General features: G+C 43.9%; 1 protein-coding gene across 1 annotated transcript in view; it reads right to left on the reverse strand.

Annotated features, from left to right (window-relative positions):
* Window positions 1-957: 957 nt before the first annotated feature.
* The window catches only part of LOC116463555 (carbonic anhydrase-related protein 10), a 516,700-nt gene continuing 498,598 nt past the window's right edge, over window positions 958-19,059 (reverse strand). Inside the window, exons 6-9 of the mRNA XM_032146709.2 lie at window positions 18,400-18,472; window positions 6,466-6,620; window positions 4,079-4,253; window positions 958-2,249 (exon numbers count right to left, since the gene is read on the reverse strand). Coding sequence (XP_032002600.1) covers window positions 2,227-2,249; window positions 4,079-4,253; window positions 6,466-6,620; window positions 18,400-18,472 — 426 coding nt within the window. The 3' untranslated portion in view covers window positions 958-2,226. The remainder of the gene's footprint in view (window positions 2,250-4,078; window positions 4,254-6,465; window positions 6,621-18,399; window positions 18,473-19,059) is intronic.

Below are 19,059 nucleotides of genomic sequence, written 5' to 3' on the forward strand. Positions count from 1 at the left end.
ATGTGCAGTCTGCTGGGTATCTATTGCTTTCGTTTGCTGTCACTCTGGTGTCCTTGTTGTGGTTGATGCTACCACCACCCTGTAAAGGAAGGCATGGTATGACTCAGATAAACTTTTAACAGGCAGCTCATACAAATGCTCTACTATTGGTACCATTTATAGAACAGTCATTGCAGGTATTGTGCAGGCTGCTTTAAGTAACTGCGTAGTGTTTAAGCCTCATAACTCATAGAGGCAATTATTAACCTCCCCAATGTACAGATAGAGAAGTAAAGCAACTTGCCTAGGGTCACGCAGCAGGCACGAGGCAGAGTAAAGTTGATTTACCATCCATATTCTTCAGCTGTTATACCGTATCGCTGCCTGCCATTGCAGGATAAGGAAGATTCTACCTCAGAAGCAGCAGCAAGCCACATAAAGATTTCCACTTGCTCACCCTAAATCTTTGTGAATATTTGGTTCTCTGGAAAAATAAGGTTGCCCAGAAATAGGCCTAGATGCCATCATAGCTAAGGCTGCCATGTGTCTGACATTGATGCAAAAAGTAAAAGATAAAATCCAGTTAAGTATATTATTTTGAGTATGAAATAACTGGGTGTTTTGAATTTTTCATTGTCAATCCATCTAGTCACTAGGCTGAAGTTTTTCATATGCTTGGGAATGTTCCCATTTGCACAGATTCTCCTTGCCTGCACTCTCCCCCTTCCAGGAGAGTGTGACAGAAAGGAGAGATGAAAGTTATTTTTAATTTGGCCACTGAACAAACATCCAAGTGTTCTCTTCCAGGAGCTAAGCCTATATGTTTTCTCAACAGGGTATTAATTACCTGGCTCTGGGAATGGCTAGACAGGCTGTTCTGGCTGCCCTGCCAGCCCTGTACGCAATTGCTCCTGCACCCAGCAGGACTCAGAGACTTCAGCAGGGAGCATCCTCTTTCTCAATAAAGTCAGACATGGGTACTGGGTGACTTGTTAAACACATTTATTGATTTCTTGACAGTAACCAAACACAGTGAGTGACCATTATAAACAAGAAAAGAAAGGCATTCGTTTTGTACTTTGTGAGATCTGGCTGCACCTGGAGAGAAAAGATACCCCTTTCCCAGGAACTTACAAGGCAAAGTGCATTCCTTCATGGGAGCATCACAGGGGGGCATGGCAGTTTTGAAATGCAAGAAATCTGTCGCCTGCTATCTCAGGCTGAAGCTCACCTCATGTGAATGATCGAGCCATGGAGTGGAATTAAAGTCATACTTGCTTAGCAAATGCATTCCTGATTGCCACAAACTCAGTAAAAACTGGCTGCAAATGAACAAAACATGTAGATGAAGGAACAAGTGAAATCAAAGAATGCAGTTGCATGGAGCCAGGGCTTAGCCTGTAAAGAAGGAGAACAGACCAAAGCCAGAAAAAAGAAATTAACTCATTAAACACATTTATTGAGCTGGTAACAATAACCAAACACAATGTATGACCTTTGGAAAACAAGAAACAGCAAATGGATCATTTCTGATCTTGGCAAATCCTACTACAGATATGTGACAAAGAGGGAAATAGTTCCATTTCTTTATAGTCTGTGGTGATATATATACAATGTGTAGCTCTTCAATGTCTGTCCTTTTTTTCTTTTTAAATTGTTGAGTAAACAGAAGAATCATAATCTAGAAATAAGTGTCCTTGGTCAACTTTGCCCTGCTCACCTGCTACCAGCACCCTCAAAGGATCCTAGGACACTATCTGAAATTACTTGATGCAAAGTCCATTTGATGCCATCAGAGCTGTATTTTCTCCTCTCTCTTTTGGAAGAATTTTGTATGTACAAAGGCTGAAAAGTCTCATTGGGTAGATTTATTAGTTCAGGAAAACGGTATCAAAATTGTAATCAGGTTAACTGGTTATTTTCTTCTAAGACCTCTTATGAATGAGACTTTTGTTTCTGAAACTTGACTTTCCATGATGCAGGTTGTAAGAGAGTGTGTGTGCGTAGGTATGTTTGCATGTGTTTGTATGTATGTGCAAGTGCTTTGTGTGTGTGTGAGTATGTGTGAGAGATGTATTCCTCTGCCATGGTTTTGCAGACACTTTTCATGAAGAAAGGGCCAATCCCAAGAATGAATGAGGCTTGGGGGAAAGAAGGAGAGAGAAGTAAGAAGGGGGACATTCTAGGTTACGTCAATTCACAGTTGTAGCATTTCACTGAGGTGGGATTCTTCTTGGCTTTTGTTCCTTACTTGAGGAGCCATTCATTTACTGCAAAAGAGAGAGAAAGAAAAAAAATCACACATACAACATAAAATGAGGCATACTCAATTAATTTGCATACAGTTTTAGAGAATTCCTCCAGAGGGGAAGGGACTGTTTTGTAAATGCCTGCTTACTTATATGCATTGCAAATATCCCCTTCCAATTCTCCATGACCTTCTGGGCCTATACTGACCAATATGGTGGCCACTAGCTGCCATATGTGGCTACTATAAATTTAAATTAATTAAAATAAAAAATTAGTTGCATCATTGTACTAATCACCCATCCAGTGTTCAATGGCCACATATGGCTAGTAGCTGCTGTATTGGACAATGCAGGATAGTCATCAACCTATCATGAAAACATTCCCATTACCACAGAAAGTTCTCATGGATGACACTGCTGTAGGCCAGGGATGGAAAAACAACAGTCCACAGATCTAATCCAGCACAATACCTGGTTTTATAAATAAAGTTTTATTGGGACACAGCCATACCCATTCATTCACATATTATCAATGGCTGATTTCATACTACAATGTCAGAGTGCCACAGAGATTTTATGGCTTCAAAACTTAACATATTCTGTCCTTTATAGAAAAAGTGTGTAGACTCCTGTTGTAGACCATATGCTCTGTGTGGACAGGGGTCCTATCTGTCACCCATCACCCAGCTAACTGACACGTAGTAGGAACACAATACCAGGGGTGTTGACTAAAGAGAAGAAGCAATGAATGAGTTAGGTATTTACTTTTCTGGTAGTTCTGGCTGGAAGGGAGTGGAAATATGTAGTTTGGGCATGCAAGTGTATCAGAGAGAGAAAAGAAGGGAACATGAGGGAAGTAGGAGGAATGAAGTGGAGGATCAAGGAGTAGTGGTGGAGGCTGCTTCTAAAAGCTGTCTGGTGATAACCACAGCCCTCCTATTTGGGGAGCATGTTATTGCTACAAAGGGCTTCCCTATCCATGCTCTTGTTTGCTTCCTTTAACAAGCTGTGAAGTAGATGGCATAGGAACTGTCATGAAGAAGCCAGGTCTAGGGGGTAAACAGTGTGGCTGGGTTTGCACAGCTTGTTAGAACGAGGCCCAGAACTTGGGTGTCCTGATTTCCAGTCCAGGGCTCTCCAAGACCCCATCCTGCCTCCATCTGTCTTTCCACACTGAGTGTTTACCACAATGATTAACAGATGTTTAGTAGTAAGCCGAAGGGAAGAGAGAGAGGGCTGGGTGTGGACCACAGAGTTACAGGAGGCAGATGTCACCTTAAATGTCCCCTTTAGTAGGAATAATAACCATTTCTCGGGACATAGCACAAATTACCCCATTGGATCCTAATGGCCTGCCCTTTAGAGTATTTGTTCACCTTCTAGGGGAAAGGGGGTCTTTCTTGCATTATACTTAAAAGCTCTAATGCTTTTTGCTGTCCTGTTCTAACAGATAACCTTGGGAACATCAGCCTTTCTGGGCTCTTCTGTAAAATGGCAATAAAAAGAAACTGTCTTGCCTGATCTAAGGGATTTTAAAGGTTTGATATATGTGTTTAAAGGTTACATATATATAGTTCTCTCACACATATATCAAACCTCTACACCTTGCCATCTACCTACCATCCATCCGTCCACTTACCTACCTACCTAGATGCATTCGTACAGAGATATCTATATCACATATATCAAAACTTTAGACCTTCATCACCATGCAAATGGAGCGTGACAGTTATTGTCATTTATAGTCATCATTCCTATAATGGAAGATAATGCCAGCCTTTAAGAACAGGTCTAAGCAGGAAGACTGAGCTCTGGCCTGGATCCTCCACTCTCTGAACCACCACACCCACCTCTATACTGAAGCTTCTGGGCTCGGTTGTTTGGACAGTCCTTCCCCTGTAAACTGAAGTTGATATTGGTGCGGATGCAGCGGTTGTTGAGTGGCTGGACAGGCCTGAAGTTGTCACTCATGCTCAGAAAGATCTGAGATGGCTGGTTCTGGCTGAGCAGGCGCAAGGAATGCATCTGAGGAGAGAGAAGTAGCCTGAGATCCAACCATCCTCTTAAATGCACTAGGGAAGAAAGAAGACCACAGAGACTCTGGCCAAGCTAGGTGGTATCGGCTGTATGAGGAAAGGGCTGTATAAGCCCCACAGAGTCCCTTTTTCCATGAGTTCAGTTGAGCTGAAGGCCCATTATGCCTCCACGCATGAAGCCAGCCTTGCTTCTCGCTTATTAGCTTGTGTATGCCTCTGAACAAGTCACTTGCGCCCTCTCACCCTCAAATGCAGCATCCAAAAAAGGAGCAAATCTGGTTAGGTTTCTCTAAGCTTCTTTCTTTCTTTGATACTCTTTGGTTCAATAATTCCATGACTCCCACATGGTATTACGTGGATCACAGTGATTGGTCCATGGGTCAGAGCTAAACTAAGCTGGACAAGTTTGGTTTCTTTTCTGTGAGACTATGAGGGCCAGGTGGCTGGACTGTTTGCAGGTGTGTTCTGCCACAGGACTGAGGCAAAAGAAGACGGTCTCTAGCAGACAAGAATGAAGTGAAAGTGTGGTGAGAAGAGGACAACAGAGAAAGCGCTTCTGGGGTTCCCATTTCAGTGAATTTCTGATGTCAATTTCTGATTTTAAATTCTCTAAGACGCCCCCGTAGCTCTTGAATAAATGCTTTTTCTAGGTTTAAGTGGGGAGTTACTGTTGCCTGTCACCCAGTGAGTCCCAATCAATACAGATAGGATCAGGAACTTCAAATTGTTCAAATGGTTGTTGGGTGGGAACATATATCCCATCAAGTATATTGGCTTCTGCTTCCTTTGCTCATCTCTCCTTTAATTTGTTATAGACTCCCACAATCGTAGAATGTCAGAGCTGGAGCAAACTCATGCAATTTATCCCCCTCTCAATAAAGAAGAGGAGTGTTCATTTCATAGAGGTGGGGTGACAGGCCTGAAGAGCACAATAAGCCATGTAGCCAAGCTCCCACAGGAGGACCCATCTGCCTCCCATCCAGTTCTGATGAGTACTAACTCTGTGAGATGATCCAAAAAACAAAAAAAACAAAAAAAACTGCACATTCAAATATGTATGCGAAATGCTACATATCATACCACTTCCTCTTGAAGACTGACACATGTATTAGCATTTAAGAAGGACCCCAGAAGTCCTTCAACAATGGAATCTATTTAACTTTTTAAAACCCAACTTTTTCAAATGCACGATGACATCTTCCATTTTGCTTGCTTGCTTTCTGAACGCTGTAGTTGTAGAATACAGTCTGGGAGCTAATGGCTGTCTTTTCCCACTGAGACAGGTGAGATGCTTCTACAATTAGCTCAGGCTAAGCCTTTTGGATGCTGGCTTTTTAAACCCAGGCATATAGGTTGAATCGTGTACCCCTGAAATTCATAAGCTGAAGGTACTGGTAACCCCCAGTACCTCAGAATGTGACCTTATTTGGAAACAGTCATGGCAGATGGAATTAGCTAAGACAAGCTTATTGGGGTTAGGCTTTAATGCAATACAGAAGGTGTCTTTATAAAAAGGGGAAATTTGGACACAGAGCCTCAGATACAGGGAGAACACCTTATAAAGATGGAGGTAGAGGCTGGGTGTGGTGGCTCATGCCTGTAATCCCAGCACTTTGGGAGGTCAAGGCAGATGGATTACCTGAGGTCAGGAGTTCAAGACCAGCCTGGCCAACATGATGAAACCCCATCTCTACTAAAAGTACAAAAATTAGTCGGGTGTAGTGGCATGTGTCTGTAATCCCAGCTACTCAGGAGGCTGACGCAAGAGAATCGCTTGAACCCAGGAGGCGGAGGTTGCAGTGAGCCGAGATCATGCCACTGCACTCCAGCCTGGGTGACAAGAGCAAGACTCCATCTCAAAAAAGAAAAAAAAAAAAAGATGGAGGTAGAGCTTAGGGTGGTGCTTTTAAATGCCAAGGCACGCCAAAGATTGTCAGCAAACCACTAGAAGCTGGGGGAGAGGCATGGAACAGATTCTTCCTCACATTCCACTGAAAGCAATGCTGCTGACATGTTGATCTTAGACTTCTAGTCTCCAGAACTGTGAAGCGATAAGTTTGTGTTGGTTTAAACTACCCAGTTTGTGGGACTTTGTCATAGTGGTCCTAGTAAACTATTATAACAGGCACTCCACAGTTCAGTGATTTTTTTTTTTTAACATCATTCTTCTCCATTAGCTAAATGACCAGAGAGAAACTCACCTGCATCCTAGTTATATAGACAGGTTTGTTCATTATGATCCAACTTGCTGTCTCATAGCAGGGTGGGATAGTCATCGACCCATCGTAAGTGATGAAACTAGAGGTCTCTGGATAAAGTTCCTCTATGTTAAGCCCCTGTAGTAAATATGCATCATCTAGAGAAGGAAAGAAGACTTAAAAATTAGGTTTCTTGAGAAAGGGATGGTACTGCTGACATATATACATACATACATATACATATACACACATATACATATACACATATATATACATATATACATTATATATATATACACATATACAAATATATACACACACATATATATATCTATTTCTTTTGGAATTCCAGAAGACTCTATCTGTCAGGACAGGCTGCAGTAACAAGCAGTTGTCCCCCAAATCTCAGTTGTTTTAAGCAATAAGAATTTATTTCTTGCTCACACACGACCATTCCAGGTTGGCTGAGGCTTCCCTGCATGTCATTGGACCTAGGCTCTTAGAGCAGTAAACACCTGGACCTGTGTGGATCACAGTGACAGAAGCGAAAGCATGGCGAACGTGTGTTGGTTCTTAAAACTTCCATCCCAGAAGTGGCACACATCACTTGTGCTCACATTTTGGTAGCCAGAGAAGTCACATGGTTAAGGCTGATGTCAGGGATGCGAGGAAGCCCATTCCTTCCACAGGATGGGGCCCTGACCATCGGTGAGCTGTAAGCAATGCGTTCTACCACAAGGATTGTTTGAGGAGTCCTTGGTTCTAGTCCCTGAGATCTGGACTCCTAGGCATTACAGGTATCATGAGATGGACAATCAAAGCTTCAAGACCTGTTGTGAAAGTCACCTAGTGACCATTCTCACTTAAAACAACAATAAGAAAATAATTTTGGATAGAAAAGTAAATCAGGCCAAATCCTACTGTGAGATTCGATGGTTAAGCTCAACAACTGATTATTTTGTCTGTGTGTGGCTTTTTCTCTCTCTCAGGTCTTTGCGGATAGCCTTTTCTCTTACACCCATTTGAGGTATTCATACCCATATATCTTGTATTATTAAATATAGTAATTCAATGGTAAAAATGATATAAGTACATCACAGACTATATGGAAAAAAGAAAACAATTTCAGCCATCTAAAACTGTTACTATTAGCATTTTGGTGTGTTTCCTGTTAATTTTTTTATTCAATGTATTGATTATATTTTTGATAAAATTGTATGTATTGAGGTTTTAAAATGTCAGTCAATTGCAATGTATCTCTCATCTTCTCCCCTCTTCATGATCCTTCTTCCTTTCTTTTAGCACATGATTGCTCTCTTCTGCTGGCTTCAAAAATACCATACTTAGTATTCCCATTTTTCTGGCCATTATCTCTCAGGTTTTGTTGCTGTCTCCTGATCTTCTACCTGCTTCTCTCAATGATGCAATTCCCCAAAGATCAGTCCAAGGCTCCCTTCTTTTCTTACTCTATCGTCTCATCTGAGAGTAGCTCATCTACATCCATGGCTTCACTTGCCTTCTGTATCGCAGTGCTTCCAGATCTGTATCTCCAGAGGTATCACATCCCTAGGGGTACCATGAGCGCCCATCACTGTGGCCAGTCCAGGAGTCCTAGAGAACACATGGCAGGGTCCCAAAGCCTGGCTGGCTGAGGGATAAGACTGACTCCCCAGCCCCATGGATGCACACATGTTCTCTCGTCTATGTGTCTAACTCCCAGTGGGAAAGGACTCATTCTTCAGTGGTTGAGGTAACGTCTTCAGTTTAGTATTGTGCACATATATGGTAAAGGAAGACTTTCACATGTGGCTGGAACCTCACACTGACTCGGTAAGATGAGTCAGACAGATAGTAACATCCTCCATTGACAAGAAACTAAAGATCAGGGAGGCAAAGTAGCCTGCCCAAGGTCACAGGGCTAGCTGGTGACTGCAAAGTGGAAATTAGAACTCAGCTCTTCCGACCTCCAGATGAAGGTCGTTTTTTCAGTCAACAATTATTCACTAGAACCTCTTTGTGCTAGGCACAGTGTTAAGCTCTGGGGATAGAGCAATTAACAAGATAGATGCAGTCTCTGCCCTTATTCTAGTTGGAGAGATAGATAATAAATGGCAAAATAAAAATATGTAGGCTATAATGTCACAGTAATAAGTGCACCTTGACCTGCCTGTACTTACCTACTGATTAATGCCGCTAATTTATTTTCTTTGGCAAAGACGCCCTCTCCTCCATTTCTTCCTCTAGAAATTGCTCGTTCAGCTTTCTCTAATAAGAAAGAGCTACCTTTGCCAAGGGAACTTGAATTTCAGTGTTGCTTTGTCAATTGTGAACAAATCAATGGAGCCAGTGGTTTGGAATGATATAAATACAATCACAATTTGCCGACTCCATTTTCAAAGCTGCCCCTCCTGGCCTCCTACTCCATTGATGGGGTAAGGGAACCCCTCTAGGGTTCCATCCACTCACAGTCTCTGAGGAAGATAGCTTCATCAAGCTGGATTTGGAGACCAACCCTAGGAGGAAGGACTTTTTCACTTTTCATTTAAATGTTTCTACCTTTCTGTCAAAACACCAAGGAACAAGGACATGCCCAAGAGAGACACAGTGATTGGAATACGGCCAGCCTGGGTCTGCACTATGGCCTGTTTGGGCAGATGCTTCCATAACAAAGCCACAGTGCCCAGGGCACACACTCACATGAGGGACCAACACAATAAGTTAACATTGGATATCAGCATTTGTCTCTGACTGCCTCTGAAGTCCCTAATATGTGTCAGGCACTAAGCCAGGTATAGATGAGTAGGAAATAAGTGAGTGCAGAAGGCATCATAGAGACAATGACATAAATCTGCATTGGGCCCACAGAAAGGCTGTGAGTTCTGCCTGGGGCGAGGGTGCGGGGGACTCAGGAAGGAATGAAGCGAGGAGTTGACTTGAACTGTATCTTTAACAGCAGGAGGTGATCAGTGTGTAGCTGGGAATGGGGTAGGGTGTCAAGGCCACTGTAGACAGAGCAATGCTAGAAAAAGAGTCAAGGAAAGAGTGGCGTGTACTTGGGGACGGCTGGAGTGTGAGCTGCAGGGCGATGTGGAGATGCAAGGGGAGGGAGGGCTGCTGTGAGAAATGTGGCTGGTGCGGTCAGCACAGGCCACACCAGAAGGTCTTCCCAGCGCTACTGGGAGTTTGGGCTTCATCCGGAGGCAATGTGGAACCCCCTGAAGGGTTTGAAGCCAGGGAGTAGCATGATCAGATTTGCACTTAATGAGGCTTGCTCTGATGGTGGTTTGGCCTGAAGATTAACATATTGAATAAGAGAAGGAAGCAGTCGGCACATTTTTGTTAAAGGTCAATGTGATTTGTTTAACCAAGCTTGCACGAGGACCACATTGGGTACTCTAGCATGCTGTTATTATTGCATTTTATTTTATTCGGGGCGGTGGGGAGGAGTGAAGGAGGAAGTAGAAAGAGACGCATTCCAGGCATGACTGGAGTAAAAGGAACACGTTTTGTTTCTTTGAAACTGTAACCAGCCTTTGTGCTGCAGCTATATTTGTGGAAAAGATTGGGGCCAGAGGTGTAGTGTAGGCTAGGAGCAAGAGGCAAAGGCTATGCTCAGGGGTTTATCACGCACAGCAGGTTTCCAAAACACCATAGTGCTGATACCCCAGACTCCATCCACTGAGGTCCTGCCAGGAGATCCCTCTTTGTCCACTCCCTCTCCAAGATGCAACAGTCATCAGAGGACATAGGCAGCTTCTGCTCTCCTGACATTTTCACTCCCCACTGTGTTCTTTCTGCAAATCTTGTTAATACTTATACTCTTACCTTTTGCCCTTTTTATATCCTCACACAGCAGAACTTGGAAAGATCCAGAGTGGAGAGTGAGTTTTAGACTCACATCTCAGTTGGAGTGCTGACTGTGCTGCTCTGTCCATGTGTCCTTGGACCCACAGGTAACCATCTGAGCCTCAGTGTCTACATTTCTAATAAGCAGATGGTTGGAGTACTTTGCTCACGGGGTTGTTTGAGGAATAAACAGGATCATGCTTTTCAAGCACCTAGCATAAGGTGTAGTCCAGGTTTGTCACATCCTCCTACCCTGCCCTGGAATAATTACTGCTCCTCTCCTCAAGGACTCCCTGGCTTCCCCAGCTGGGCCAGTGCCCTCCTCTTTCACTATTTACTGAATTAGCTTGTCAATCATTATTTGCCTATTTGACTGTCCCTGCTAAGCTGTGAGCCTTCAGGGGAAGGGTTTGCATCTTGTATCTCTGAGACCCCAAATGCCAGCATGAGTCCACCACATACTGGGTGTTTAGTAAACACTGCTTGAATGAATGAATGAAATGGTTTCTGCTCAGCAGCTCCACCACTGGGAGTTGGTTACAACTCCCAAGCTGACTTTTTCTTTTTGTAGGAGACGTACACTATGATAAAATGCCTAGGACCACTTGGGGGAGTGAGGGGAAACTTTCCCCGAGTCTGAACTTTTTTTTTCAGTCTGCATTTAACAGTCAGCCTCTGTTAAATGCATTGTGCTTACTCATGTGGAGCACTGATGAGATTTAATATTGCCCGGCTTCCTGCTTATGAAGTTCCCATTTGAAGAGAACTATTCCAAAGAGAACAAGGCACGGCAGTTTCAGAGATCAATGCCGGACTTGTTCCTGATCAATATGGAACTATTTGGCAATTTTCTCATACAGAATGACATTTCCTCTTGTAATCTGAGGCAAATTCAACTGAAATGAAAAAAGGCAATTACTAAAGAATGAAGTAATATGATATTTTGTTTTACACAAACAATAAATGAAAAAAGGGGCCTCTGAGAACCGGATTCACGGAGGTAAGCTGCTCCTGTTCTGTTCCTTGCTGACGTGAGTAACTAGACTGCAACATGGAAAGTGGTGTGCTGCATTTCGCATTCTGTGAAAACATTTCCAAAGCCGTTCCTTTGAAATGAAAGTACAAGTTCAATTAAGCATAGAGAAAGGCACCAGGAGCAATATGCTTAAACTCCTTGGTGATATTTCATCACATTTAACACCACGTCCCTCTGAGGAGCGTCGCGTAAAACACTTCCCAAAGAACTGAGAAGTATAAGGCAGTTCCAAGTTGATCTGTCCTTGCCTACACATTCATCTTTTAGCTGAATAGAAGATCTGGGGTTGGGGGGAAGTAAAGCAAAGTTATAAACAGGTAAGACTGAAAAAGATGCTTTAAAGGCTTGTGCTACATGTCAAAACGCTGTATCTAAAAGCTCTCCTCCAGATCCCTTCAGTGGTGTGGTTTTATTTTCTTAGAGGAAATACGTTAAGACAATAGCCATATCTTTTTTTTTCCTTATTTTTTATTTGAGATGGAGTCTTGCTCTGTCGCCCAGGCTGGAGTGCAGTGGCATGATCTTGGCTCACTGTAACCTCCGCCTCCCAGGTTCCAGTGATTGTCCTGCCTCAGCCTCCCGAGTAGCTGGGATTATAGGTGCCCACCACCATGCCCAGCTAATTTTTGTAGTTTTGGTACAGACAGGTTTCACCATGGTGGCCAGGCTGGTCTTGAACTCCTGACTTCAGGTGATCTGCCCATCTCGGCCTCCCGAAGTGCTGGGATTGTCAGTGTGAGTCAACACGCCCGGCCACCATACCTTTTTAAATTTGAAATTTGTGATCGTTTGGATTCTTATTGGACTAAGTGAATGGGGCATGCGACACTGAAGGAGAATGAAGCTACCAAAATCATAGTGTCCTAGGATATTGGAGTAAAGTGTTTTATATGCAGTGTCCTAATACCTGTTCCCTCTTACCCACTTAAGAAGCCTCTTTGCACTCCATTGGTCACTAATTTAGCCACTTGAAAATAGCATAAAATCTCTTTTTAAAAAATAATGCTGGCTTAATGAAATCAGGCAGATAATAAAATCAGAATACTACCTTTTATTTAATTGGGATTCTGTTAATGCCAATTAATTAACACAAAAAATGGAGGGATATTAGCATTATTCCAATACACTATGTTAAAAAATTAAAATACTTCAAGTAAATTACCAACATCTCCTCCAGAAAATCCATTCAGAAAATCTATTTTTCAATGTCATGATTTCAGTCTTAACCCCCAATCTGTTGAAGGGGAATTTGACTTTAATAAAATGGGTTTTCTTTAGAAGACTTTCTAAATTCAGCCCGAATTTAGTTCAGGCTAGTTTTTTTCATTGTCAGTCCCAGTTAGAGTGTTCTATAAGTTTCACTCAGACATATGAAATCTAAGCTCACAAGGAAAGTAGTAGAATCTCATTAAATCATTACCATCCACTGCATGGATTCAAGCACAGGAGCGGTATTTCATTTAAAACAAGCAAATTCTGTTGACTCCGTGTCCTGTATTGCATTTACCTTCAACATAATTTTTATTTGGCATCATAGCAACCAGCCTCCTGCCCTGAAGGAAGCTAGATTTGACAGCCATGTACCTTAAGACAACTTAGAAATACACGTTCATTTTACACCTAGTTTATACCACTCATTGTTCAGGCATTTGACTCATTACCTTGTTTGATTCTCACACCAACCGTCTCAACGTCAGCATTAATATCTTCCTCTTACAGATGGGGGAGGTGTTTAGAAGCTTGCTTGAAGTCAGGCAACAAAACGAAGTGGTAGAGCCAGGATGGGAGCCCAGATCTCTCTTCACTAGAACACACTGCCTCCCATGGGTGTGGTGCCTTTACCAGCATGACATTTAGCTTCCAAAATTTCCAATCCTCTTGGCGAGATTCTCCCTCTTTCCTCCTTGTTTGAATTTCCTGGCATTGATTTTTTTGTAACTGGCTCAAAAGAATGATTTTGCAGTTCCCCTTTTTTTTCCTGGTCATTCATTCTGTGCCCAATCCTACAAACCGGGTAAATGGACTGTGTCTCTTCCAGCTGCCATGTTATGATTTCACCCCGCTGCCTCCATGTGTGCAGCAGCTCCCTGCACCACCTCAGTGAGCTGATGAGGCAGCCACGCGGGAGCCTCTTCCAGGGTGGGATTTTAAAGATATCTTTAGAAGTGATTTTCAATCCTAAGTCATGGAGATTTGAATTGCTCTTTCAAAGTGAGGACATGTCCCGCCTCTCTTCTGTATTTATTCTTACTCTCAGGATTTCACCAACGTTTAAACGCCATCTGGATGCCAACGTCTTCCACATTTATATCTTCAGTTCTCCCTCCTGAAATCCAGACTCATATATCCAACTGCCTACTCCACACCTCTTCTTGGGTAACTTATAAACATCTCAAGCTGAACATGTTCAAAATTTCTGATTTCCTTCCCACCCACGAATACGCTTCATCCACAGTCTCCCCATCTCAGTAGATGAAAATGTCTTCTTTCCAGTTGCTCAGGCTAAAAGCCTTACAGTCATCCCTCACTCCCCTCTTTCTCTCACATAAAACATCAGATAGATTATCAGATATATCAGTACCTTTCTTGGCTTTTTTTTTTTTTTTTTTTTTTTTGGGACAGAGTCTTGCTTGGTTGCCCAGGCTGGAGTGCAATGGTACGATCTCAGCTTACTGCAACCTCCGCCTCCCGGGTTCAAGTGATTCTCCTGCCTCAGCCTCCCAAGTAGCTGGAATTACAGGCGCGCGCCACTACCCCAGATAATTTTTGTATTTTTAGTAGAGACGGGGTCTTACCATGTTGGTCAGGCTGGTCTCAAACTCCTGACCTCGCGATCCACCTGCCTCGGCCTCCCAAAGTGCTGGGATCACAGGAGTGAGCCACTGTGCCCGGCCTCTTGGCTTTTTCTTTAAAATATATGCAATTATTTCTCACTATCTCCCTGCCAATCCCCATCAGCCTGGTCAAGGTCAGTGCCATTGTCTCATTATTTGGGTTGCTGCAATCCTCTTTTATTGTGGAGTCTACCCCTTTAGTCTGTTCTCAACCAAGCAATGAGGCGATCCTTTTGTCAACAGATTACGTCACTCTGCTTAAATTTCTAGACTGGCTTTTGGTTACAATGACCTTCAAGGGGCAGATTTTCAGAAGACCGACCCCCTTTAGAATTAATCTCTGTGCTTTCTCTGGTGACTATATATGTCAATAATGGCAATGTCACTGTGTCCCTCTGAATGACTGATTTCCACTGGAGGTACCATGTTCAGGGCCAGGGGAGTTGGAGAGAGCTTAGGTCAGGATGGACTTGAACTGCCCAAGTTCCCATCAGTTCTGTGGTTAGTATATGTCCCTTTCAAGTGGAGGCAGATGCAAATAGTAAAAAGATGCTTCTTCAAACTGAACCAAAGTTGGAATTAAGAGAAAAACATGCTGACAAGTTTCATGGAATGTGAAAATATCTTCACTGCAATTAGTTTTAAGACCCTGGAGCTAAGCTTTCCTTCCTCTTTAGGGAGAAAGCATGATAGGAAGGAAAAGCAGAGGAAACAGTACCCAGGAAGACCTGTATTTGGATCCTTGCTCTTCCACTATGGAAGAATATTTTTCAGCAAATGTTCACTTCTTCCTCATCTTCATCTCCTTGGGAGGATTTTCATGTTGAGCTTGGCCATATGGCTTGCTTTGGCTTGTGGAAGTGGACAGAGTGAGTGTGTGAGTTTCATGACTAGGCCTTAAGTCACATCACTTATTTCTTCCTTCTACCATGAGAACTACTAGCCCTGGATATCATCTTGATCCTAGAAAAATGAGAGCCACGTGGAGCTGAGCTGCTTCAGCTCACTTGCAGACCTGTAGCTGGAAGCAGAGCCACCCCTACCAACCCACAGAGGGAGCAATAAGAAATCAGTGCTTATCATTGAATGCTTATTATGCAGAAGTTGTTGACTGATACAGCCATTAAACGTGTGTCATTGGTCAAATGACTCCACCTCTTGAAGCCTTGATTTTTTCTGTCTGTAAACTGGGGATGGCAATCATACTGTTCTGAAGGACTTCATGAGCACTAGGTGAGGAGCCTGTATGAAAAGCATAGGCCTTGGTGTGTGGAAAGTGCTCAGTAAGCATCTTCTCCATATTCCTGGGGCTCAGCACGTTGCAGAGTGGATACTGCATCTAAATGAGCAGAGCAAATTGAAGCTATGCTGGGGTGCAGTTCTGGGTAGCAACAGTAGAATGGGCAGGGGTGGAGGTTAGGTGTCCCTCAGTAGCATGGTAGAAATGGTGGGGTGGGGGGTTGATTTCTCTCTCTCGCACACTTAGGAGGACAGAAGCAGGATACCCTGATAGTGCCCCCTGAGCTGTCTTCATCTTAACCTGAATTTATGGGCCAGTGCTGGCCTAACCTGCTGCCTGTTGGAGAGCCTCGGGAGAGACTTCCAGTCTTACGTTTCCCACCCACTGGCTGTGTTCTAGTGAATGACTCCTACTCCAGACTCCCCTGCCTGCCACTGGGCCGACCTTCTGGCTGCCCTGGGGACAAAAGAGAGCTGTGGTTTTCTGCTGCGCAAATCAATTCCTTTCTGCCACAGTGTCCTGGGCAAAGCAGTGTCAGGGTCATTCTCATGAATCGGCCATCATTATTCCTGCAGTGCTGCTCCCTTCCGGTATGTGACAAAGGTCACTACAGAGGACACCTCCATTACTCCCTGCTGGATTATAGGAGCACAAAATTCCTGTTATTAGGGGGCCTAAATCTGCTATCTTTCCCCATGCAGGCCAGAATCTCTTTATCTTGCTTTGGCTCCTCTTTCTTTTCCCTGGGCCCTGAGGGGTATAGAGTATGGGGGTCAGAAGGAGAGGGCGCTCCTGCTCTCTTCTATTTGCATCTCTAGGAATGTGTCTTCAGAAGTGGTAAGGGTGTTTAACTGTCTGCCTGCCTTCTGCATAAACACCTTAACATGGCTCAAGATCTGGCTCCAGAACATCTTTCTTGCCACTCCCTCTGCCCTGTCACAGCTCCTGAAAGAGGCCATTCATCCTTCCATTCACCCAGGCCATCACCAATGCTTATTGGGCGTGCCTCGTCTTAGGCACTGAGACGAAGAGCTGATGAAGACAGAGTTCCTCCCTCTGAACTCTTCGCCGGCCTTCAGTGCTCTCCAGGTTTTGTGCATGTGGCTCCCCACACTTGGAATGCTTTTCCTTCCCTCCCTCCCTTTCTTCCTTTCCTTCCTTCCATCCGTCTTTTCCTTCTTCCCTGCCTCCCCTCCCTCTCCCTCCCCTCCCTCTCCCTCCCCTTCCTCTCCCTCCCTCTCCCTCCCTCTCCCTCCCCTCCCTCTCCCTCCCTCTCCCTCCCTCTCCCTCCCCTCTCTTGCCCCTCCCTTGGTGGCACAAGCCACATCACTTAATATTAATCCGACCAGTGCTGGGGGGTGGGGTGGGGAGGAAAGTCCCTCTAATGACTGACTCTGCAACTGGCAATCTGTTAGACTGTGTGTTGGGGTTTTAATGTGTGATTTCATGCATTTTCACGGTCTCTAAATTGCGAATCCAAGATTATTTGAAAACATTTTATTTAATTTTCATGCTTTTTTAATCAAAAAAGTTAAAAGAATAATAATCTTTTATGGGCAGTTATAAATGTGCTATTTACACACGAGACAGAAATATCTCCCTTAGCTGAGCAATCTAAGTGTGTGCTTAGAGAGGACTCCATAAGAATACTAATGAGAAAAGGCAGAATATGCTTGGAGACAACTTAATTCATTCTTCTGGGCAATGTCTATCTAGGTGGAGTGGGATTCTCCAGGTTCATTCCTCAGCCCTACCAGCCTCCCAGCCTCTGCAGATGGGAGGGACTTGGCAGTGAGCACGTAGTAGTTGTGGGGCTGCTGTGTGGGCCATCTTTACATCCCTGGAGCTTCGCTTGGTGCCTGTCATGGGGCAGGCACGCAGGAAATGTTTGTCGAATAAGTGAATAAACGGCTGAGTGAAGGATTCTCCATACTCTGCCTTGGCAGTCCAAGGTAAGAGCTGTACACATTCATTTTTTTTTTTCTTCACATCACCATTGGAGATAGAAGCAGCAGACACAGCTGAGCTCCTGGCTTGGTGAAGGGCATGCCAAGGGGATGTGGGTGCTTGGATGTTTGCCAACTGCTTTTCACTTTTGTGAGAATCATTATTTACCTATTGCTTGATTCAGAATCCCAGACCTAGAAGGACTTTAGAAACTTGAAGTTCAACTTTTTTACTTCACAAGATGAATGACACAGTCAAAGTGAGGAAACTCCTTGATGAAGGACAAAGCCAAGCCTTGAATCCCAGTATCCTGCTCGTTCCTAATTAGGTAAAGACAATCTTTTTTCCCTCATATTATTTCTTTCATCTATGGGTGTGTGCTGTCTCACCCAACTTTTCCCACATCCTGCACCTTCTGGGATTGCTAGAGATGACAGCAGCATCTTTTTCCTTCCTCCTTCAACTTTGCACTGTTCTCTCTTTTCTGCATAATGAGTCTGGGGATAAAACACTCTGGAAACCCAAGGAAACTGGACAGAGTCCTCTACATCCATGGGCCACACAAGTGGCTGAAGAGAGATGCCATCCTGTCTCTGCCTGGAAAGGAGACCCAGCCACGCACAGAGAACTGGTCTAGCTGAGGCCTTCTGTAAGTGCTGCGATTGGATCCATAGTACCTGATGCGGGCTTTCTCAATCCCATAACTGGCAAAGCCCCAACTGTGGCCAGCTGACATGGTGGAGTGTGTCAGCCAGCAGAGTCCCCTGGCTCATTACCAATCTATGGGATAACGATGACCACCATAGTCATAATCATTATCGCCTTAGGCATGGATGACAAAGGTATCCTAGGGACTTCTGCTTGAAATGAGCTGCTGCTTAGCCAAACCCTAATCTCCAGAGTGACTTTCTACAGAACTGCAGGATCATGAAACTGAAAAGGGCCCATGGAGATCATGAGTTGTGGCTTCCTGCCTTCAGGGAGGTCTAACCTTTATAGAATAGTTGCTGTAGAGGAAATTGAACCAAACTTACTTTTATATGTTATTCTTGTGATAGTATCTCTGTTGAGCATTCGATTAAGAAATGGGTTTGATGAATCAGAAACCTGGAGGAGAAAAGAAAATATTAATGACTGGGCATCACTCTTGCAGGACAAACATCTCCCCGTGACATTCATTTGTTCATTCATAGTTACTGAGTTAGATCTACCATGAGCCAAACACAATGACAGCTGGAAATTCAGAGAGCAAAGCCAGAGTGCCTACTCTCAAGGACAGCTCAGTCTAGAAAGGAAGACAGGTAAGTGAACAAACTGTTCTCATACAGTGTGAAGAGTGCTACGATTGAGTCATTGGTGTAATGATGTTGGAGGAAGACCAGCCACCACCTGAGAATCTAAGTCATGAGTCTGGGAGGATGGGTAGAAGTTAACAAAGTGTTCTGCTGATTGATAGAGTGTGAAAAGGGATGAAAGGCAAGGAAAAGCATTTCATACAGAGAATCTGTACATACACGGACATGGGGAAGTGAGAACCAGGCATGCTCATGCGAAGACTTCAGTGTACTTGGAGCTGAGGCTATGGGGAAGGATAGGAAGTGAGCCTAGAAAGATTGGCAGGGGCCAGATCGTGTCAGGCTTTTAAGCAAGGTAGGGACTGGCACGTTAGGAAGGCAAAATTCATCTAGGTAGAG

Source organism: Hylobates moloch, unplaced genomic scaffold, assembly GCF_009828535.3.
Source record: "Hylobates moloch isolate HMO894 unplaced genomic scaffold, HMol_V3 SCAFFOLD_41, whole genome shotgun sequence".
Classification (NCBI taxonomy): Eukaryota; Metazoa; Chordata; class Mammalia; order Primates; family Hylobatidae; genus Hylobates; species Hylobates moloch.